This window comes from Chelonus insularis, unplaced genomic scaffold (assembly GCF_013357705.1).
Source record: "Chelonus insularis isolate UGA/USDA-ARS -01 unplaced genomic scaffold, ASM1335770v1 contig_70_pilon, whole genome shotgun sequence".
NCBI classification, from domain to species: domain Eukaryota; kingdom Metazoa; phylum Arthropoda; class Insecta; order Hymenoptera; family Braconidae; genus Chelonus; species Chelonus insularis.
In genome coordinates, this window is record NW_023276716.1 from 555,390 (window position 1) to 576,981 (window position 21,592).

The 21,592-nt window shown below is 28.9% G+C and overlaps 5 protein-coding genes across 9 annotated transcripts; 2 read left to right on the forward strand and 3 right to left on the reverse strand.

The window, feature by feature from the left end:
* Nucleotides 1-464: 464 nt before the first annotated feature.
* On the reverse strand, nucleotides 465-2,809 carry LOC118071000 (A disintegrin and metalloproteinase with thrombospondin motifs 18-like). The gene is made up of 10 exons (XM_035089930.1): nucleotides 2,803-2,809; nucleotides 2,655-2,725; nucleotides 2,336-2,581; nucleotides 2,161-2,253; nucleotides 1,884-2,082; nucleotides 1,587-1,807; nucleotides 1,339-1,496; nucleotides 1,043-1,243; nucleotides 825-965; nucleotides 465-744 (listed from the first exon to the last, which is right to left on the reverse strand). The coding sequence occupies exons 1-10, from the start codon at nucleotides 2,807-2,809 to the stop codon at nucleotides 465-467; spliced, it is 1,617 nt and encodes a 538-aa protein (XP_034945821.1).
* A 1,698-nt stretch (nucleotides 2,810-4,507) lies between these two features.
* On the reverse strand, nucleotides 4,508-7,351 carry LOC118070937 (uncharacterized). Of its 2 annotated transcripts, XM_035089830.1 has the most exons (6): nucleotides 7,205-7,337; nucleotides 6,185-6,249; nucleotides 5,744-6,077; nucleotides 5,474-5,663; nucleotides 4,844-5,392; nucleotides 4,508-4,761 (listed from the first exon to the last, which is right to left on the reverse strand). In XM_035089830.1, the coding sequence occupies exons 4-6, from the start codon at nucleotides 5,546-5,548 to the stop codon at nucleotides 4,582-4,584; spliced, it is 804 nt and encodes a 267-aa protein (XP_034945721.1). In that variant the 5' UTR covers nucleotides 5,549-5,663; nucleotides 5,744-6,077; nucleotides 6,185-6,249; nucleotides 7,205-7,337; the 3' UTR covers nucleotides 4,508-4,581. The 2 variants fall into 2 exon arrangements, with proteins under 2 accessions (XP_034945721.1, XP_034945720.1); XM_035089829.1 differs by lacking the exon at nucleotides 6,185-6,249 and having other exon boundaries at nucleotides 7,205-7,351.
* A 71-nt stretch (nucleotides 7,352-7,422) lies between these two features.
* On the forward strand, nucleotides 7,423-9,348 carry LOC118070936 (BRISC and BRCA1-A complex member 2-like). 2 transcript variants are annotated; one of them, XM_035089828.1, is made up of 4 exons: nucleotides 7,423-7,526; nucleotides 7,628-7,759; nucleotides 7,838-8,139; nucleotides 8,214-9,348. In XM_035089828.1, the coding sequence occupies exons 2-4, from the start codon at nucleotides 7,633-7,635 to the stop codon at nucleotides 8,970-8,972; spliced, it is 1,188 nt and encodes a 395-aa protein (XP_034945719.1). In that variant the 5' UTR covers nucleotides 7,423-7,526; nucleotides 7,628-7,632; the 3' UTR covers nucleotides 8,973-9,348. The 2 variants fall into 2 exon arrangements, with proteins under 2 accessions (XP_034945719.1, XP_034945718.1); XM_035089827.1 differs by lacking the exon at nucleotides 7,423-7,526 and having other exon boundaries at nucleotides 7,533-7,759; nucleotides 8,214-9,347.
* A 259-nt stretch (nucleotides 9,349-9,607) lies between these two features.
* wapl (wings apart-like) lies at nucleotides 9,608-14,913 on the reverse strand. Its single transcript, XM_035089763.1, has 7 exons — nucleotides 14,135-14,913; nucleotides 11,499-14,045; nucleotides 11,209-11,424; nucleotides 10,961-11,140; nucleotides 10,801-10,889; nucleotides 10,599-10,700; nucleotides 9,608-9,906 (listed from the first exon to the last, which is right to left on the reverse strand). The coding sequence occupies exons 1-7, from the start codon at nucleotides 14,337-14,339 to the stop codon at nucleotides 9,760-9,762; spliced, it is 3,486 nt and encodes a 1,161-aa protein (XP_034945654.1). The 5' UTR covers nucleotides 14,340-14,913; the 3' UTR covers nucleotides 9,608-9,759.
* Nucleotides 14,914-15,215: 302 nt separating this feature from the next.
* Nucleotides 15,216-21,439, forward strand: LOC118070898 (RNA-binding protein 4.1). 3 transcript variants are annotated; one of them, XM_035089766.1, is made up of 9 exons: nucleotides 15,216-15,325; nucleotides 16,310-16,333; nucleotides 16,589-16,931; nucleotides 17,042-17,146; nucleotides 17,204-17,371; nucleotides 17,455-17,656; nucleotides 17,725-17,859; nucleotides 17,938-17,994; nucleotides 18,994-19,121. In XM_035089766.1, exons 2-9 carry the CDS (start codon nucleotides 16,313-16,315, stop codon nucleotides 19,031-19,033), a joined length of 1,071 nt encoding a protein of 356 aa, XP_034945657.1. In that variant the 5' UTR covers nucleotides 15,216-15,325; nucleotides 16,310-16,312; the 3' UTR covers nucleotides 19,034-19,121. The 3 variants fall into 3 exon arrangements, with proteins under 3 accessions (XP_034945657.1, XP_034945656.1, XP_034945655.1); XM_035089765.1 differs by lacking the exon at nucleotides 18,994-19,121 and adding an exon at nucleotides 21,082-21,439 and having other exon boundaries at nucleotides 17,042-17,371; XM_035089764.1 differs by having other exon boundaries at nucleotides 17,042-17,371.
* The last annotated feature ends 153 nt before the right edge of the window (nucleotides 21,440-21,592 follow it).

Genomic DNA, 21,592 nt, shown 5'->3' on the forward strand with positions numbered 1-21,592 from the left:
ATCTGGATCTCAAGGCGGAAATAAACGATAAGAGAATGAAAATAATATAAATCAATGAGAATTGTAACAAATAGCTGAGCGAGAGCAACTAAATCAGCCAGCAAAAACCAGGGACGCTTCTCTGAGGACTTGAACTTGAAGACAAAGTCAAGATTTCCTGGAGCTTCCTGGAATCCTCTTGGTGGAGTGAATGATTGTAGATATCCAAGACTTTATGATTACCATCCCTGGAATACTAAATGATGGTCAGTAATGTTGAGATCTTCTTCTGGAACAATCGAGAATTGCTCCCAAATGTACAGATATAAGTACTACTATTATGCCCAGCGAAGATCGTCACCCTTCCACGAAGGGACATATGTTTGTCTTTGTCGTGTAACAAAATAAACAACAAAGTAAGGTTGTAATACATTTATTCTAGTACTACTTCAAATAAAAAATGATTATGAATACGATTATGTAAATTAATAAGTGATTTTAGAAAGATCAATGCATTGTCTTTGAATACATATTTTGTTATCTCCACAAATAGTTCCATCAGCTGCTCCTGGATGTGTATAAATGAATCTTTCTTGATCATCCAAACATTTAAGATTTACACATATATTTTCATTAGATTGATAGACCTTTTTATTTCCATAAGATCTGCATTGAGCATCAGCATCCATCATTCTTCCAGGCAAAAACCTGGCTAACTTGGTTCCTGATTGAGGTTCATTGAAGAGACATTTAGACGATTGAGAACTGGAAAGATTTATCAATTATTTATTGAATTCTTCATAAAAACAAATAATAAGTTGATTAAAAAAAATATATATATATACTTAAGGAACTTTTCCATATCATGTACTGCACAGAGAGACCAGTCTGATGAATTAGCAGTAAAAGAAACAGTTGGAGCCATGAGATGACCGGTTTTAAGAGGACATGCTTCATGATGTTCACCATCATGCTCAGCACCAAACCTAGAAAATATATAATTACTCATGTATCAATAAATCGGCAGATGATTAAAGTTTTTTTTAATATTAATGTAACGAACAAGTGTCCAAGCTCATGAGCAGCTACGTTGACGCCATCATAACCAGCGTTGTCATAAACTATAGAAGATTTGAATGCATTTGTGGGTACTCTTTTTCCTTGATACCATCCCATTTCTGGTAAATTACAAGCTCCTGATACGTATGCTAGACCAATGGTTCCTCTTTTACATTGTCCATCCTTCATTGCACAAACTTTATGTCTTAAAAAGCAAAAATTATTTAAAGGAATATAATGTTTATCATTGATATTTAGATTATCTCAACAATTTTTTTTTACGAAAATATTTTTACTTACGAAGTTATCGTTACTACAGCATCAAAACTATGAGTTTCTTTGAACATTTTCTCTATATTTAATACGAAGTCCGCAGAGTCTAGTAAGGCATCCTCAATAAGTAAATCGTATGGATAGTACCGAAGTTTATGTTGCATAAATGAAAGAGATGTTGGTGTCTGAATGAAAAAATTAATTATTGTCAATCAGAATTTTATAGTTTATAAAACAATTTTAAAATCTACTAAACTAATCGCATAAAATCTTACCTCAGCAATCATAATTCCAGCAATATTTAGTCTGTACTGGGGATTTTCCAAGCTTCGATATTTAAAGTCAACGCTATTCCAAAATGGCAGAAGATATTTTACCACATCGTAATGATTAAGTTTAAACTTTTGGAAAAGTGAATAATCCACAACAACCATAATTTCAGGATAGATTACTTCAGGAGCAAGAGCCCTTTTGGATCTCGAAAAGTTTAAAGTTGCTGCAGAATAATAATTACGATTAATAAATGAATGAGTTAATTAATGAAATCAATTCTTAAACTCAAATCTACATACGAGCTTTCAGAGTCTTTAAATGATCAGGTACTTGTGGGAGTTTAGAAACAATGTGGTAGGTGTAATTTCCACGTTCATGTTCTGGTGTATTTTCAATAAATCTCTTGAATCTTTCAGTTTGATACCATAACTGGTTCGTATTATATGATGGATCTGGTATTGAATGAATAGAGTAGCCTCTTCCACCAATTACTCCATCCTGATTTAAGTTTTAAAAAATATATTTAATATGAAAAATTCATGATCTAGCTATTATAAATACGAAATAATAAATTACCAATTTGTATATTCCTTCTGGAGTCTCCTTAATAAACATTGTAGCCGCCTCTTTTTCATTATAATATAAATATCCAGCTATTTGGTTCATTAACTTCAATAGTGAAATATAAATTAATTAATTAAGGTTTTTTAAACCAAATCTTTCCGTAAATTAATTTTTCTGTACTACTTACACCATCCAATTCTTGAATTCTACCTGCTTGATCAATCTTAAATATTGGTGTTTCAGCAGTCGCTAAAATTCCAACATTGGGTTCGAGCCATATCTTGATGTGTTCTCCAAAAGCTTTAAGCTCTAGATGAAATCGTCCATCGATACTTCTTTTCTGGATGTTCGATTTATGAATTGGCACTACTTCATACTCTTCTTTTGTTCCAATCATAAAGTCAAAAGCAGATGGAGTGAAGTCTTCGTTGACCTAGAGTTTTCAAAAAGTTAAAAATTTTTTTCTTCATGATGGTTTTTTAGTCAAATTTTAAGTATTGTCATACCGGCTGTGAAATTGCCAAGTCCAGAAGTCCTACCACTAATAGCCCCAAAGCTATTTTTCTCAAATTTAGTCCTACAAATAATTAATTTTTTTGAGTACTGCTAACAATTAGATATAATTTTACATAGATGCAAAAGCTCAATAAATACCTTGCATGTTGAAAAACTGAGGTTTTAATCACCTTTTTACAAGTGGTTTCAACCCACTTGAAAATGCAGAAAGAATTGATAAAAAATAGGAAAAGGAGCCATTTATAAGTAGAGTTAAGGCCCTGAGAAAAAGCCATTGATGAATGATCGATTTTGGTACGTAAATCAATAACTAATTTATCAAATATTGAGAACGTCATTGACTTAACTTATGACAGGAAGTTATCTATTCAACATTAATATGATTGAGAATTACAATATAATGACGATTCTTCCAAACACCTATGTAATAATAGCACAGCATATCATTTACTTTATTTGTTAAATATTGAAAATGATAAATAATTTTTTTTTAAATATTAGCTAGGTTCAGTATCTTATATTATGTGGATTGATTTATTCTATCAAGTGTAGACCAAAAGCATAGAACCGAAATGATTGATACGTGCGGAAAGTTACGATTATTAACTTAATAAATATTATTAAATAATATATTTTGTAAATTCAAAGGTAATATAATTTATAGAAGTAAAAATTTAATATGTGGTTGATAGGAATTATGATAGACAATTCATTATGATTCAATAACATTGTTTTTATTTTTAGAAAAAATATATTTCATTCAAGTATATTTCAAAAGCTAGAGATATTAAAAATGCACCAATGTTGGTGGATAATAAAAAATTAAATTCTGAAATAAGGATGAGTCTCTACAGGTGCTATTTAATGCTCTATAGTTTTCCATTTGCATCTGTCTGAATCTCGAAAACAATTTCATGATGGATACATGAGCATGTATTTTATGATTAAAATATTGTAGTCCTTGTTGTAATTGTTGTAATGGTTGGTGACATTACTATACTGCAGCAGACAAGAGCAAGTCTTGTGCACATTTCATAATAAATTGAACTATAAATCTTAATATCTCACGCTTACTTTAATATTATTAGAAATAAATTCGTTTTGATTTCCAAAGTAATCCATTCCTAAAAAAAATTTTCTGCTAATTCCCAATAATATTTTTATTATAAAACAAGCATGAGTTAAAGCTTCAGAATTATTAAAAAACAATAAAATTAATGAGTATATTATTTATTTATTGTAAATTCTATAGTTTAGAAAGAAAGAGAGGGTAGTTGTTGAAAAATGATGAAACATTTGTTTGTTATTTAAATCAGAATAAATTTTATTGATTTTCGTCAACCATCCATAAATGAAAAAATAATATTACCATACAATGTAGAAATTAAGTAATTATTATATGTAATCAAATTATAAATTGCAGCAGTGTGCTATTACAAAATAATTTTTAGTCCTAATAGTAAAATCATAAAATATTTTCAAAAAGTTAAAATAAAAATCACACTAGTTTACGTAATTATTCACGATTTTATCATTTGTCTTCATTATTTCTTATGAAATAATTTTGTCGTTGTATTTTGTAAAATTAATTATTCAATTTTTATACTTATATGTATGCTTAAGTAAAGATTTTTCCTTAAGATTTAGAAAAAAAATTAATAATGATTTGTAAACTAGTGTTCAAAAAATAAAACTAAATGTTAATGTATTCCAAGGATTAGATAAAATATTCACTCCAATTCAATTTTATATCGAGTAAACTTAATGAATATCTACAAAATATTCGTAGTTGCAATATAAAATTGTAGTGAAGAGAATGTTTTTTATAAATTCATATGTTAACTTTTCCCTCATTCTGACTTTAATAATTAATAATTCATTGACATCGTATCATAATCAAGTATATATTGGGTGTTCTTAGTTGTCTTCAGCTAAACTGTTGATTCTGGAGTTTATTGCCAGTACTTGAGCTACGAACGATGTATCTTTCATAACCATAGCCAATAATGTAATAAGATCCTTTAATTGCTCATTCGTCATTTTAAGTCGAGTAGCGCATTCTGATATTATCAATTTTTCTTCATCACTAATAGTAATCTAAAACAAATTATACATTAATTATAACGATTCTTTTATCTAAAAATGTTTGGTATTTTTTTTCTTCAAAACAGTAACTTACTTTCGATGGGTTATAAAATTTATTAAACGGCATCTTAAATCTTTTTTTTCCATTATTTGTTTGATAAAAAATTGTAAACATTTGTGACTCATCAAGTTTGAGTGAAAAATATAAGCCAGCTGTTACGTGACCTTTTGTATCTCTAGCAAGAAGGCTTCGGAAATTATATACTAAATTTCTTCGTTCAGTAACATCAATGGCAGTTAAATATGGCCTTGCTATGTAAATCAGAGCGACTTGTGTACGCTCCAAGGCACCAGGGCGATTTTCTCTCTCATGCCACTCTATATAATCAGAATCTTGTAAGCACTGAGAATAATTGTAGTCTTTTTTACAGTTACTTTCATCAGACTGAGTGAACCAGCCTGTATGAGGATATAATTTATCAGCCATGACAGTAACAACTCGAGCAACATGATAACCAGGGTCTAATAATAAAACTCCGTTACGTCCGTTGATTTTGATTTTTAGACAAACAAGTACATGCTCTTTTTCTCCACTGTCTGCTGCTGGTGGTCCACCAACATATCCTTCAATATCTCCTATAGTCTAAAGATAAAATTTTTTTAATCAGTTTTTGTTTATATAACAAATAAGTATATATCTTAGTTGATTATTATCACTAATTACCTCTTCACAAGATGCTAAATACAGGCCACTTGAGATTCCTGGAAATCTGACATTGAGTTTGCTTAACCGAATCATTAGTTCAAAACCGAGGCCAACACATGTGTAATGTTTATGAGTAATCAAAGGTTGATATTTTTGATAAAAACGTTCCACTATTAGCTCTTTACTTTCTTTAAAATCCTTGTAAAATCTGTTAATAAAAAAATGATAATAATAATATTAGTTAATTAATTAATTATATATATGGCTAATAAATGTTATGAATTATACCGGAGAAAGTTCCCAATTGTATCATATCGATAGTCATGCAAGAGTCGTTGAGTTTCAAGTTCAACGCTGCTTGCTAATTCTTCATATTCTTCAACACTATCGACAGTTAAGATAGCTGATTCATATTGGGCCCATACAGGAAGAGGTAACGGGATACCTCTAATCCAAGGCCCACGGGCTTGCCCCTGTGGCTGACACCAAATTTCTTTCGATTCGAGTCAACTTGGCCATTCGCAACCCCAGCGACCAACTGTTGGCATATAACCATGTTCATCCCTGCAGCTGCTTATAGGCTCCACAGGGGTATCACTATGCTTAATACTCTTCTCTCGCTCTGAAAAAAAGCAAATAGAAAATTATTTCATTTAATATTTATTTTTTTTATTATAAATATTTCAGTTATTGATAATATATTACGTATAATGTAACCTAGATACTAACTATCCATACTGCAATGAATATACTGCATCCAGCTGTTTCATCGAATTACTTTCAACGTAGCTATTCTGTATTTAATTATATGAATTCTTAAATTAATATCAATTTCCAATTGCAAAAAGTTATATAAACCGAACAAAGAATTATCTTATCTCCACTACATGAATAAAGAAAAATAATTGACCAACATAATAACTGTAGATAATCAATTATAGACATCTACTTCAACTGAGAGACAGTTAATAATTAAGTTGTAGAATTTCCCGATATGTTTTCTCGGAATAAGTCTCATACAAATAATTGCGTAAATATTAATTAAATTGTATTGAAAACAACAACACAATGACGGATCTTAACCTTTGGCTACCTCTATATATGAATCAACGTATAACCTCTTATTGTAATGCTGAAAACGACATGCTACGTTGAACCAATGAAAAACAATAAACTCGATTGCGTGCAATTGGGAAATATCTCAAGGATCTTTAAGAGGTGATAATAATAATAATAAAATATGAAGTATAATAAAAAAACATTTTTAGAAATAAAATCAATCATTTTATATTCTATGAAACTGAATGACTCATTGTGAAACAATTTCTTGAAGTGGAATGGAGTAATCAGATATGTTTGAAAGGCGCATACGTCATTTGATTATGATACTTAATAACGTCAAAGCTAATTTAATCCCACCCTCTAAAAAAAATAATCATAAACATGTATCAGCTTATTTATTATACGATAAGAGCTGTGACGCAGTTAGAATTATTCCATCTAAATTCGATTAGGCGCGTATGGACAACATATTGACCTTCCGAATTTGGGACTAATCTAGGCGTGTTGGCAACCAAAGTAGAACAATTAATACAATTAAAAAGTCTTCGATATTTTAATACAAATATTAATCAAAACAAAACTATTGCCTGCTTTTTTTTTGCAGATTTTTTCATTATTTTTTTATTTTAGACAAAAATTTTATAAAGGTTAGACTTACTACTAAAAAAAGAAGTAAACAATACTTACCCATACAATGAGCGGACAAAGAAAGGCAAACTTGTTATCCGAATGTAAAAATGCCTGTGACGTGTACTTGTTCAATGTCCGATTAGAACTGACAGAACCAACAGAAACTAAACGTGACCTAACAATCATAAAATATAACGGAGTGTAGAGAAGTATATATAGGCCAACTAGAAACCAAACATGGAAGGCTACACATCGAACCAATAAAAAAGTAAACACTGGAGTTTACATTTTATCTTTCAGAAAGGGTAGGATGGAAGTGGAGTAGAAGGGATAGTTCGTGAAAATTCCGATTAACGCCGAAGTTGGATTTTTGCTTATGGTAGATTATAAACAAACAATCCTATAAAAAAGTCATAATTTTATAAATGTAATCATAAATTACTTTTTGAAATTTATAATCATTTTTTCATCCCTTTAAAGTCAAAATGGAACTTCAAAATAGTCCATGTAATAGTCCGAATGGATCAAATTCGAAATCAAATAAAAACTTCTTGAAAATCAACTCTAACCTCGAAGTGTATTTCAACCGCATATTTAAAACAAAGTTTTTTGGTAAATTTTTGTTAATTATTATATTGATTTAGGATTGTAGTCAAAAAATAATACAATTTATATTTTATTATATTTAAGGATTGAAATGCGGAAAAATAATACTCAATCATACATGTGCAAACAATGGAATCCTCAGTGAAGATTGTTTTAGGGTTTCAATACCTTATGCCAATCAAATTTTAACTTGGACTGTCTATTTTAATATTAGAAATCCTGATCTAGGCCCAGATTTTGATTTTGATGATAAATTCTTTTTGAATGATCCTGATTTGGATGATTTTGAAAAAAATGTGCCAAGTTTAATGAACTGGGACTCTGAAGATTCTAATAGTTTATTAAAAGTAATTACTGAATTAGTACTTTACTATAAAAAGTACCAAGTAAGTTTGATAATTGAAGTTATTTCATTAATGCAAAACAGTTTTTTACATAATTGAATTTTTTGAATTATCAGGTAGATTATTTATATAAACATGGAGGCCATTTAGTCTACGAATATGACAACTTATTATCAAAAACGGAAATTTGTGATGAAGATGTGGAAATGATCCTCTTACCTACTGTAATTAATCCTAGTGAAGTTCATTTTCTTATTCGAATAGCTGTAGATTTCTCTCGCTTACCAAAAAAAAGTTACTTGTGCAACTACGATATAATTGTCTTACATATTATGTATCGTGGTAACAATTGGAATCGCATTACGCCACAACTTTTAATATCGAAAAATTTAGAAGAAATTTTGGGTGAATCAAATAATTTTCACTTACCTCCCGTCTCTACAGAAAGACATTTAATGGATTATGTACTCGAAATAAAGAAACTTGTGAGTACTAAAATAGATTCGATAATATTAAGTAGTAGAAAAAGAAAAGAATTTGTTAATACAGCACTGTGTCTTCAAGGATCAAGTGTCGTTGAATATGATAATATTGAATTTAGCTTCATTAGCTTTTTATTGAATCATAAAGACTTTTATTTTTTTCTTCATTTTCATTTAACTCCAAATTTTCCAATTCAACCCCCAAAGATTACGTTACAATCTTGTTATCATCTAGCAAATAAAGATGAACTGTACAAAACCACTTTAAGCAATAATTTTCCATATAATCCGCTGTGGGAACCAGAACAAATGTTCACGAAAATTTTAATATACTTAATTGAAAATGAAATTAGTACATTCCAGACAAATTCAATAAAAAACAAGCGAACTTAATTAAAAATTGACTGGACATAAACAATAAAGTCATTTTAAAGAGTAAAAAATAATTTAAACTAATATTGATTGAAGTTTTTTAATAATTTATCGATTTGTTGTTTCAATACGTATGATAATAGTATATCTGAACTTGACTTGAATATCATGAGACTTATAATCTATATTTAACTTTAATATTAACATGTATACTGTATAATTTTACATTGAGCATAAAGTAGCATTTATTTTTTTTTTGTTGATTTTTATTTGGATTTCTATGTACTACTTACGTTATCCAAATCAATACATAAAATACATGTGAGCATTTTTAGGTGAATAATTAAATAGTAATTCATTAAAAATTTTTTTCTATATTTGACAATTTTCAATATAATTACGTATAACAATTTGATGATCAATTGATATAAGTTCGATTTGTAAGGTATTTCTTTTTTTTCAATCTCAAACAATGATGAGAAAAGGAAATTTTATAGATTATATTCTTATTAATTTAATTGAATAAAGATTAATGTAAATATAGTTAAAAACGTTGAAAATATTTTTTTATATATACTTATCAACTCTATATTTAAGTTTTTCTTTTGAAATAGTAAGAAATGAATATTGAATAAATAAAAGTATTTCAATGATAATTAAAAAATAAATCAAGTCATTACGAACATTAAGGAAAATTTTACAATAAATAATGTATACAGTGGAATAATTAAAAAGAAATTCTTATGGTTATTAAACCGTCTAGTTGATTAATTCAAAACAAAGTTTAAATGTTTTCATAATATTGTGATCAGGATGATAAGTCTAACATGATCGAAGAATCATCTAATGCTGGTAATGGTAATGCGTGTTTTTCTTCTTCAATTTTAGCGTCTGATAGTTTTAAAAATTTAATTACTTTGTCAGTTGCAGCAATTCCGCAACTACTTGCTTCATTCTGAAAAAAATAATAGTCATTAAATAAAAGTATGATATTACTCAAGTTTTCAATGTAACTGTAATAATAATAGAGTGAAAAAACAACTTCTGAACTAACAACAGTTTAAATCAGTATTTATAGTTCTGCGTTAAAAATAATTATCTATAGAATAATATAACTTCTCTATTTTTCTAACTGCTGATATAAAACTGTAATAATAAATTATAAATTACTTTATTATACTTATTTACGTCTTTTTAATCAATAAACCTGTTTTCAACATGTTAGAATTAATTTTCATCAAAGTTCTGATTATGATCGTTTTAAAAATAACTAAGTTAGCATTAGTAGTTATTTAAATTATCATTTAAAATTCGATTCGAACAGTGATATTCTATTTTATCTATCTAGGAATATTGAAATTAGTTCAATTCTGAATTTTATCTTTGTTCATGATTACCTTTCTTTCTTTTCTAAAGATTGATAGTATCATGATTAATTTTGATCTTATTATTCTAAAGTTTTTTTCTTCTGTCAACTGATACTAATAAGTGGAATAATTTTTTTTGCTAACGTCAGATTATTGAACGAAGTATAAATATGAAATACTACCATAGATAATTAAAGAAATGGCTCTTTTCACAATAGAAAAAAAAATCAAATTCAGTTGATGAAAAAAGAGAAATATTAGAAAAAATTTGAATACTTACTGATGCTGTTAAATTCATGAAATTATAAAATTTCTGTAAAACAGCTACCATCGTGGCAAAGTTGTTACCAGCGAGTTTATTACGAACACGTAGTTCATATTCCTGCAATCATAATGATAATAGTAATGATGATATCATCAATAACAATTGTTGCTTCATTTTATCAAAATTAAATGTAAATGTTAAAAGATTAGCTATTTACTTTGTTATCCATAATCAAGTAGCCTAGAAGAAGTACAACGTATGCGCCGATAAGAGTGTGTTCCATATGACGGCCGGCCTTTTGTAAAACTAACAAAAGAAAAAAAAAATTGAGTAACTCCAATAATTGAACATATTTCAATGATAAACTAAGAAATTACGTTTGGCTACGGTTTCTTCAATAAACTCTTCTTGAGTTTTTGCACTGCTTGCAACAGTTTCTGGTTGTTCAGTATCTTTCTTTCCATCTAAAATGGCATCAGTTTTCTGTTCTTCACCTCTGGCCATTTCTTCTTGTTTGTAAAACAAATCAATAAGTGCTTCAACTCCTCCTTCTTGAGCTGTAAATATCATCTATTAATTATCACGTAATTGAATATTAAAATAGTAAAAATATTTTTTAATTTACGATTGAAAAAGTTATCTTGGCAAGATGAAGCTGATGATTCAATAAGTAGTTTCTTATTATCATCACACTGTTCCACTAGATTTATCAAAAGAATGAGTGTTAACATTATCATATCAAATCGTTTTTCCTCTGGTAACGATGCGGGCACATGTAATATGAGATTCAAGCTGCAATTAATGAGATTATTCTGTGACCCGACAGTTTTACTGCCAAATGCTGTAAAAAATAATGAAAATTAATATAATAAAGAGAGGTAATAAAATATAATAAAACAATAATAAAATTCTTACATTGACGGTTGAAACGATGAGTAAGATTGATAAGAACTTTAAGAACAGCAAAAATACATTCTCGAATAACTGCTCCAGTTGAAGTTTTATCACTAATGTCCATTGTTGGATGATTAGGGATTTCCCTACCACATAAGTCATACAATTTAGCCATAGTATTGACTAATATACCATCTTGGTAATTAAGCAAATATATTTGATTTTCTTCATTCATATGAGTTACATTTTCTAAAACTCGAAGACATCTATCAACTTTTCTCAATTTGTCAAGAAGTGGTTCAGACCACTCAGTCCTTGTACTGTCATTTGCTTCAATATAACGATAACAATCTGTTATAGTTTTAACAATATGTTCAAGTCCACCAAGTTCTCGAAGTTCTTCTTTAAACCATTCACCTGCACGTTTTGAGGTCAAACTTAACAAAGTCTCCATTGCCAGTTGACCAACAGTAATATTATCCAAATTAAGATGTTTAGCGTGACCTTGAGCTTGGATATCAGCACACAATTGACGTACTTTTTCTTTGTTTTTCAATAATTCAGCTCGACTCAATCCACAATCGTCAAGAGCATCTTTATGGCTTGCATCTGACTCCAATAAACTCAGCATCAATTCTAAACAATCACGATCTAAATCCATAGCTAATCGATCTTGGCTTAAAACGAACATTACTGTGGCTGTACATAGACCAAGACTTTGATCTTTAGTGGCATCATGAAGGGCTTTAAAGAATTTTGCTACAGTTCCATGAGCACGAACATGCATTCGGAATGCTGGTGCCATGCATTTACTTGCTAATCTTATCGCTGATAAACAACGAGTTGCATTTGGATTATTTTCACGCAAAGTATCAAGAATATATTCCACATCATCATTAAATTCTTGGAATTCTCCACTTTCTTGAATCTGATGTGCTTTTTTAACATTTTTAACAACAGTATAAAATCCTTTGACATTTTTACCACAGCGTACACTTGTTGTAACTGTGTCAGCATCATTACTAAAATCAGCATCATGTTCAGGATATGATAAAACTCTTGTTAATTTTAAATTTTCCAATTCATTACAAGTAACAGGACTAGTATTATCATGTGATCCAGAAGCCATATTACTAATTGAACTATTAGAAGGCATACTCTCCAGTGTATTCGATTCTTTATCATTATCACACCATTTATGTTTATATACAGCACGACGTTTATTACCATTCGTTGTTCCTGTTGAGCGACTCTTGAAAATACTACCTTTTTTTGCAATTGGCTTCACTGGAGGAATAGAAGTTGATTGTTCTATTGATGTTGGACTTGAAATATTTGTTTGTAATTCGGTTTCTGCATTACCACTAGCAGCTTCGCTGTCTTCACTGCCTGAAAACCAGTCTTGGTCAACTAATGTTTTTACTACAGGTCTTTCGGCATCAATATTTTCTTCTGATTTCACAGTTTTTAAAGCATTTGATTCATTTGTCATCAAAACTTCAGATGATGATTCATATTCAGGACATTGATTCACTGGTTCTGGTTTTAGATCATCTACAGGTAATTCCATAGGACAATCCTGCGGTTCGCACTCCATAGCTGGAGACTTTTCTACATTTGATTCTTGCCGAGCTTTAGAATCAGTATCGTTTGAAAGAATATCAATAAGTTCTTGAGTGGTAGTTGGCAGTGGTTGGTTGCTGCGACCAATCAGTGGCTCTACTGTGGCTTTACTTTGATAGGTAGAACAATCAGTCTTGACAATATCATAATGTGATATAAGAGTATTGTTAGAGTCAGTTATTGATTTGCGTAAGGTCAATGAAAGTCCAGAAGGATTTGGAGTCGGCACGGTAGGAGTTGGTGCTGGAGGTGGATTTAGATCTATTTGAAGATTTTTAGCTCGACTACGAGTTGTTCTACGCGTTGGTATTTCTTCGTCATTTAAAGGCATTGATACAGTAGTCACTACTGGTGAATGTGAATTTACTCTAGACTTAGTTTCTGTTTTAGATGGCATTTCTGAACAAACATCTTTGTGTTCTATTTCTACTTTAGTTGGGCTAACTGTTTGAGTGATTTTATATACATCTGACTCACTTTCTTGCACTTCTTGGTCTCCACCAACTAGCATAGCTGTTCCCTTACAAATTCTCAAAACTATCGGTGGCTTTCCATCATCACGTGATGACACATCACTAGTATTATTATCAACGCATTCATTACCTTTTTTAATCGGTGCCTGCGTTGAAATTTTTTGATAAGACGGTTTCGAAATAACCCGTGGATTCTGTTTTGGAGCTCGTGAGCGTCCAGGAACAAACTGTGAATCTGATAATTGTCTATCGACCACTACTGGTTCATGTTTGGCTTCGTCTGTTGCAGGCAAAACATTTCTACTTTTGAAGAATTTTTTGGGTTTAATTGAAGGTGACGTAGTCGTTCGAGTTTCAAATTCATTATCAAAAGTGAATGGATCTTTTTCTGAATTTACTTGGGCATTTTGATTACCATAATCAAGTTTTATTCTTTTTGAACCAAATATTTTATGTATGTCTTCTTTCCGACCTATAAAAATGCACCCAATATTTTTAATAATAGATGTATGTAATTTATATTGCATGCATATAATATATTAAATAATAAATGATTCTTACCATTAATATTAGTGCTCCGAATGGATGTAAATGAAGTAATACCCCATTTTCCAACAGTACCTGCGGATTTAGCAGCAGATGGACGGTTGCTATTTTCTCTAAATAACTTATCAAATTGAATACTACTAGGCGTAACACTAGCCACTTTTCGATTATACGATTTCGTATAACTTCGTGAAGTCATTTTTATATCATTAAACTTCATAGATATTAAAAAATCCAATTTTCACCATATAATATTTCTTCATAATTTTTTGAGTTATACTCCAAAACCTTTAGAGGTTTAAACACTTACAATGATTAACTTTTTAAACACTTCAAAAGAATAAAAAATTATAATAAAAAAAACTAATTATAAAATTTGAATAAATAATTCAAACAATTCAAAGGAATATATAAACAGAAAAAAAATTTAATATAATGGTAAAAATAAACGCCATGTTTCATTTAGTCTATCTCTTTCTTTCACGCTTTCTCTGAGAACTAATATACTAACTCATTAGAATGAAATTATATTCTTGTTATTATTAGTTATTTGATATTATATCATTTCCTGAATGTTTTTATATTTGATCTACACTTATATCTTTCTACCGTCTATTCAACAAAACTAAATATATAGAATCGATGCAATTCGGATATAAAAATATAAATCATAACATAACTTTTTGCCATCTGTCGATGTTTTTCGCTTTGATTTGACATACCATGATATATGAAAACATGTGAAGGGACTTGCATTTATAAACTAACAAAAATCAAAATATTCTAGTCATTTTCATCGATTCTAGGTAGAGACACTGTATACATGTTCACATGTAACTACAGTTAACTATTTATAAAACTCATTATAATTATCAAATAAGGTAAAACTTTTAATTTTTATTATAAATTTTTTTTCTATATTTATTTGTTTTTATTATTATTATTTGAAATATTCATCTGTAATGTGTACTTCACTACGAATATGTACTGCATAAAAATAAACATTGAAAACGCGGCTTTAGTTTCTAATCTTCTTCACGATCTCATGTTTATGAAAATATATATATATGTATATTCATAACGGACTTATTATAGACTATAGCATAAGGGTTTACGCCATTTTCCATTTTCTGTGGTAGTCGGAGCTCCGCTGTTCATGTCTATTGGTATTTATTTGTAGTTTGCCGATACTTTATTAATTATAACGTAAGTATTGTGTTGAAATTATTGACTTTCATGCATAAAAATTTCAATCAATAAAAGCTTAAAGAATCTAATTATAATCAATTATTTAATAATCAAATTTGAAATGGTATGGTCTTATATCGCCAAAATTTACATTTTTGCAATTTTGAAATATCAATCATTTTTATACACCGATTTACGATCATTATTAATGAATGGCTAAATTCATCATTTCAAGTTTAAGCATCATTGAATTATAACCTAATTATTCATCTGTAACAATAGAATAATCCGAACAATTAATTCATTCAATGCTCCAAATCCTACTAAATACTTAACCTTGAATGTAAGTGCGAAATGAACTAGTTTCGCGACGTTTTTTATGAAATAGTTGGCTGACATTATAATCAAGTAATTAATATTGATTATCTATTATTGAATTAATACAAATATCAGGTTAAAAAAAAAAACTACCGGCTATAATTTTTATCAAGATTTTATGCATTAAATAATAATTGAAATACTTTTTCAGATGTTTTGAATAAAAATTAATTTTCTATTTCAATTTCTCCCACTTGAAAATAATGTAAATCTCTATATTTACTCTTCATGATTTGTATTTGATAAACGAAAGATAGGATATTACAAATTTTTGTATGTCACAACTACATCTAAATGTGTTGCTATGCGCATTCAGACACACTCACGTGAATTTGCTTGATAATAGAGTTTATTGGAAATGTAAATATAAGAATCGAATTCAAACGAACCCTTTTCTAGATTCAACCAACAAAGGACTATATTAGTTTTATAAGTCAATAATAATCAATAATGAATTCTTAAAGCTTGATTCAGTATCATGAAGAAATAAATAACTTTTAGTTTATCGAAGTAATGAATAATACTAGTTCATTTCCAAAAATATTATTAATAAAATAAGTTATAGTATTTTGTTATCGTAAATTATCATAATAAGATATACTTACACAGACATTTTTTTTCCAGATAATGGTTTCCTCGACAATGCCGGTAAGAATAAAAAAAAATAATAATAAAAGTCTTTATCTATTCTTTTGCTTAATATTTTTTATTTTTATATTATTTTGAAATACTATGAAATAATATATCGATATTAAGCTAGAGAAAAGAGTTCTTGATCAGACACCATGCTTAACTAAACTGTCTGCATGATCGAATTTCAAGAAACATTTACCTTTTTACACGTTAACTTATTATTCTTAAATTATCCAATAATATATATTTAATATACGTCATTCATTGCAGAGGAAGACCAAAATTTTCGTTGGTCGCTTGCCAGAAAATTGTCGAAATGATGAACTTAGACAATTGTTTTTACGATTCGGTGAGGTGACGGAGTGTGATGTAATGAATCGCTATGGGTTTGTTCATATGGCTAGAGAAGAAGATGCTGCTGCTGCAATCAAAGCTCTTCATAATACTCATTTCAAAGGTGCTACCATCAATGTTGAACAGTCAACTGGAAAATCTCGTGGTGGTGGAGCTGGTGGTCGCAGGGATGATCGAAGATCAGGGCCAATGAGAGGTGGTAGAGGTAATCGTGATAACAATCGCGATAATCGGCCTGGTCCTTACAATCATCGTGGAGGTAAAATAGTTTATTATTAATGACATGAAACAAACAAGAACATTCTTTTGATCTTTATTTACATATTTTAATTGTTTTATTCAAATACTTTTAATATTTTTGAACATTAGTTCGACCTATACCTCATGTTGGCTATGGTGGGTCTACAACAAATAACATGAGCGGTGGTTACTCCGATTATGGTAATCGGGGGGGAAACGATTTTGGCGGACGTGGTAATGATTATTCAAGTGGTGGTTATGCCGATCGTAACAATTATGGACAAAATATAGGTGTTGGATCAATGGGAGGATATTCATCAACAGCACCTCCGATGACTGGATATGGGTCAAACACAGGCCCCATGGGCGGATACGGGCCAGTTGGAGGTGGTGATTATGGAAGAAATAATGACTACAATCGGATGGGTGACTTTGGCGCTCGCTCAGATTATGGCAATTGTATTTATCATTAATTTATTTTAAACAATATTCAATAATGATGAAATAAATTTATTTCAACTTTGAATTGTCTTTATTTTCAGTTCAATCCAACACAGGAATGGGGGGCGACTTCAATCGTGGCATGCCAAATACTGGAGATTATGGAAGAGATAATTTTGGCATGAATCGTAATGCTGATCCTTATTCTTCTAGAAATGATTATGATCGTAATGCAGTAGGTCCTATGAGAAATGGTGGAGCAGTTGGTTCGGCTGGATATGGTTCAGGGTATACAGATATTGGGTATGTAAAAAATTATTTATCTTATATTTATCATTTTATGTCACGTTAATTACAATTTCATGCATCAGGCCTATGGGCGGAGGACCTAATTATTCAACTGGAATGGCCAGTTATAATTCCACTTCCGGAGCACAATCTGATGTGTTTAGTCGAAGATCAGGAAATACAGCAGCAAATACTGCTTATCCATCCGTTGGCAGCGGGTAAGTTATCTCAGATTTTGTTTTATTTTTCATGAGATTATTGAACCGTCATTAATAATATTCATTTTTGACCCATAGATATGGAGATGGGTATGATAGGCCAGATACATATGGACTTTCTCGTGGTAACAATCGGTAAGTTGAAACATCTTTGAATTTTAATGTTATCTAAGAATAAATTTTATTTTGCGATTTCGAAATAACTGCGTAAAATCAGAACATAATTATGTTTGATTCCAAAGTATAAGGTGTAACATTTATAGAAAATATAGTCGGTTATTCATTGATATTTTATTTTATTTTTTTCAATTCATTATTTATCGTCGACAAGCAATTAAATTAAAAGTCGGTACTAAAGCTTCAATATTGCGAGTTATTTGTATTATAACTATTCTGAGTTGTGCGGAATTTGATACAAAGAATTTATTGAATATCGATTAAAAGAACAAAGAACGAAAAAAATCGTAGGCTCTATTATGTGAAGAGAAGTTTAAAATTGTCTTCATTATAATATTCAATGAAAATATTAGTAACTGCAATTATTTTAAAATTAATACTAAATTAATTAATAAACAATACTCATGACGAAAATAAATAATATTTACTATTTTTTATAACATTATATATAATAATTTTATGAAAAACATCTCTTCATATAGTTCGAATCAGTCAATTGATTTTGCTATTTTTAGTAAGAATGATATAATGAGTAGACATATTGCGGAATTATATAAAAGCGAATAAAGCGTATAATTAACTACTCTTTCGCAAATTGATTTTTGTATGAGTGTCATTAGCAATAATAATAATAATAATAAATTCAGCGTGGTATTAAAAAATTATAAAACTTTTTTAAGCTGTGAGTGTGTGAATTAAATTATCTAAATAAAAGTAGGCATTGTGAAAAAAAATTATAAAAAGAATAGGTTGAAGAATAATAATATATGCGGAATAAGAGTACAAAAAAGCGTGCGAAAATATGATTATTTTTGAATAATCAAGCGTTAAAGAATTAATTAGTAATCTTATCGTTACATCTTATACTTTTTATTCCAATTCGTGTTCATCGTAATTTTCGAATTACTGTGTTAACGATTAATTTAGCGATATTTTTTTTACGTTTTGAATTTTTAGCTTCCCAGGTCCGACCGACGCAATGCCACCAAGGTACTAAACTAAATCGTGTACCCTGCACGAAAAATATAACGCGCAATGGTGTATAAATTACTTGATGACCGGAAGACATGTGAGCTTTGTACGCGGAAAAATAACGCAACATTTTATATTACTATTCATGATGAACATTAAAATTGTCTACAAAAATAAAATGTTTATTGAGATTTTGGAGTTTCAAGGTGTCTCAATGAACTAAAATTTTTTTAGATAAAAATTAATGGAAATCATGGATAGTTTTCTTTAGTAATATATTCTCTTAAATATATTGAGCTAGTTAGAGATATCATTATAAATTACAGAAAACAGTTGCAAATTATACAAACATAATTTTTATTTGAAGAAAAGAAAAAAAAACAAATTATTTGCTGTTTGAAATGAAAGTAGTTAACCTACTTATTGGACAAGTTTTTATAATATGAAATGTTAATAATTCTTCAATTTCTTGTATTTTCTTGTTATTTTTATATATTTCCTTCAGTTCTAAAAATACATCTATATATAATAAATATATAGAATTAAAATAAAAATTATCTTAAGAATAATAGAATTACAAGATTTATAAGATTAAATAAACTTGATGATTTTCTATTTCAGTTTAGTATATTATAAAAACAGAGAAATCAAAGTAAATAAACTTTTTTTCATAAAATACTTCATAATATTTCTTTATAATTTTGCCAAAAAATACATCATTTCGGATTCCTCATTTATAAAAAAAAAAAAAAATGTAAACATACACACTACCCTTAAGTATAAATAAACACATCACCTTATATAAAATTATTCGGGTATAAGGGAACTAAATATACTATATTCCATTCATGTCCATAGTTTTTAGTAAATAAAAATTTATAAAATTATTTAAAATATACAATTTATTTCTGTTGTTTCGATAAAATTTTGTATTTAAACTATTTTATTGGATAAATTAAGGAAATAATGTATGTTTCATCCAAATCAAGGGTTGTAAATGATTGAAAAGTAAATAGAATAAATATCATCAATGATTTATTAGTGAAAAAAAAAAACAACAAAATATTTTCCAGACTTAAGAAATATTTGATCCTCAATAGTTTTACTCACACAACTTCTTATAGCGACCATTTTATTTTCTACCTTGAAACAGTCAGTTGGTGAAAAAGTGTGCACACGTGGTTCATTATAGATTCACAACATTACTAATTCAAAGATAATAGGCTAAGTTAATGAAGTGAACTAATGTAAATTTTGTAATAAATTTCGAAATAATAAATCAATGTAAAACTTGATAGATACTCTATAGATTAATAAGTGTTCTTCATACATTTACATTTATATATTCAGATAAGTACAAGTACTAAGATGTTAATAATATTGACAACAATTATTATTATAAAGTACTGAAAAAAAACGATTTTTACAAATATTTTACAATATAATATTGAAGTTTACTAACATTTTAGGAAGTAGTAAAAATTTATCACTTCAAAAAAGGATATTAATCAATCATCTTTGGTGTAGGAAACTATCAATATACATCAGGAAATTTGTCGTAAAATTTTCGTTGTATCGTGGCGAGCTTTTGATTCGAATTTTATTTAGTCAGATTGTCCCAAAGGCGAACAATAGTGGAGATATGTTAAACAACAACAAGAAATACGAGCGTTAACCGTGGCGTCCTGCGCTGAATATTTTATTAAAATTAATATTGATGAAGGTATGTTGAAGCGTGCGTGCGCCTGTACATTGTAATATTATTTTTGCGTTCGTTAATCATTTATTAATTTTCTTTTATAATTCAAGTTTTTTTATTTCATCGTTTTAGCGGTTCATGGTTCATTAACATAATTAATTCAGCGGTTATTACACATTATAAGCGTCCATATAATTCTTAAAGATGGCGAAATAAATAAATAAATAGTAATAAGTTGACATGGGATCTACTTATGAAAAATAATCACATCAATGCAAAATAGTAAATGATTAAAGACTTATTACAATGTTTTATTAGAAATTGAATCAAATAGTCACTGAAAGAACGTAGCACTAATCTTAATTTTTTATCAGATGGCAACCAGGATAAGAAATGAGGAATATTCACGATAAGTTTTGAGCTGAGAACTATGTGGCATACCAACATCATTTTATGTAAGTGTGATGGTCAACCCATTTACAACCTTAGGAATCAGAGCGTGAGTATTGATTTAAATACCATCCCATTTCATTATAAGTATCATCATAAGATTTCATTACATATTTTCGTCACGTTTTTAACAGATATATTTTTAGATTAATTTTGCATACACTCAGACAATATTTTTTGAGTTTATTCTTCTCTGCTGCTTATATTTTAATGCATCAGTTGTAGACAGACATTCAAGAAGAAAATATTTATTTGATTCCACTTCATTGGTTACTTTTTTTACCATTTTATATTTTCCATTTTATAATTGCATTTATTACAGTTTATTTTAGAATTTTGGGTAACTTTCTAGATTTTTTTCAGTAATGAGAAGTTTTTTGAAATATTCAAGCAAGATATGTATGCTTCTTTGAAATAGTAGATTAAAAAACTTCT

Coding starts and splice junctions, on each gene's coding strand:
- LOC118071000 (XM_035089930.1), bottom strand. Junction 1,497..1,586: donor CTGGAATTATGATTGCTGAG/GTAAGATTTTAT, acceptor TTTTTCATTCAG/ACACCAACATCTCTTTCATT. Junction 745..824: donor GATATGGAAAAGTTCCTTAA/GTATATATATAT, acceptor AAATCTTTCCAG/TTCTCAATCGTCTAAATGTC.
- LOC118070937 (XM_035089829.1), bottom strand. CDS start 5,548: ATGATTCGGTTAAGCAAACTCAATGTCAGATTTCCAGGAATCTCAAGT. Junction 5,393..5,473: donor ATTTAGCATCTTGTGAAGAG/GTAATTAGTGAT, acceptor TTTTATCTTTAG/ACTATAGGAGATATTGAAGG. Junction 4,762..4,843: donor AATTTTATAACCCATCGAAA/GTAAGTTACTGT, acceptor AATTTGTTTTAG/ATTACTATTAGTGATGAAGA.
- LOC118070936 (XM_035089828.1), top strand. CDS start 7,633: ATGGAACTTCAAAATAGTCCATGTAATAGTCCGAATGGATCAAATTCG. Junction 7,760..7,837: donor ATTTAAAACAAAGTTTTTTG/GTAAATTTTTGT, acceptor ATTATATTTAAG/GATTGAAATGCGGAAAAATA. Junction 8,140..8,213: donor TTTACTATAAAAAGTACCAA/GTAAGTTTGATA, acceptor TTGAATTATCAG/GTAGATTATTTATATAAACA.
- wapl (XM_035089763.1), bottom strand. CDS start 14,339: ATGAAGTTTAATGATATAAAAATGACTTCACGAAGTTATACGAAATCG. Junction 11,141..11,208: donor CCAAGATAACTTTTTCAATC/GTAAATTAAAAA, acceptor TGATATTTACAG/CTCAAGAAGGAGGAGTTGAA. Junction 10,890..10,960: donor TGAAGAAACCGTAGCCAAAC/GTAATTTCTTAG, acceptor TTCTTTTGTTAG/TTTTACAAAAGGCCGGCCGT.
- LOC118070898 (XM_035089764.1), top strand. CDS start 16,313: ATGGTTTCCTCGACAATGCCG. Junction 16,932..17,041: donor TCCTTACAATCATCGTGGAG/GTAAAATAGTTT, acceptor TTTGAACATTAG/TTCGACCTATACCTCATGTT. Junction 17,860..17,937: donor TATCCATCCGTTGGCAGCGG/GTAAGTTATCTC, acceptor TTTGACCCATAG/ATATGGAGATGGGTATGATA.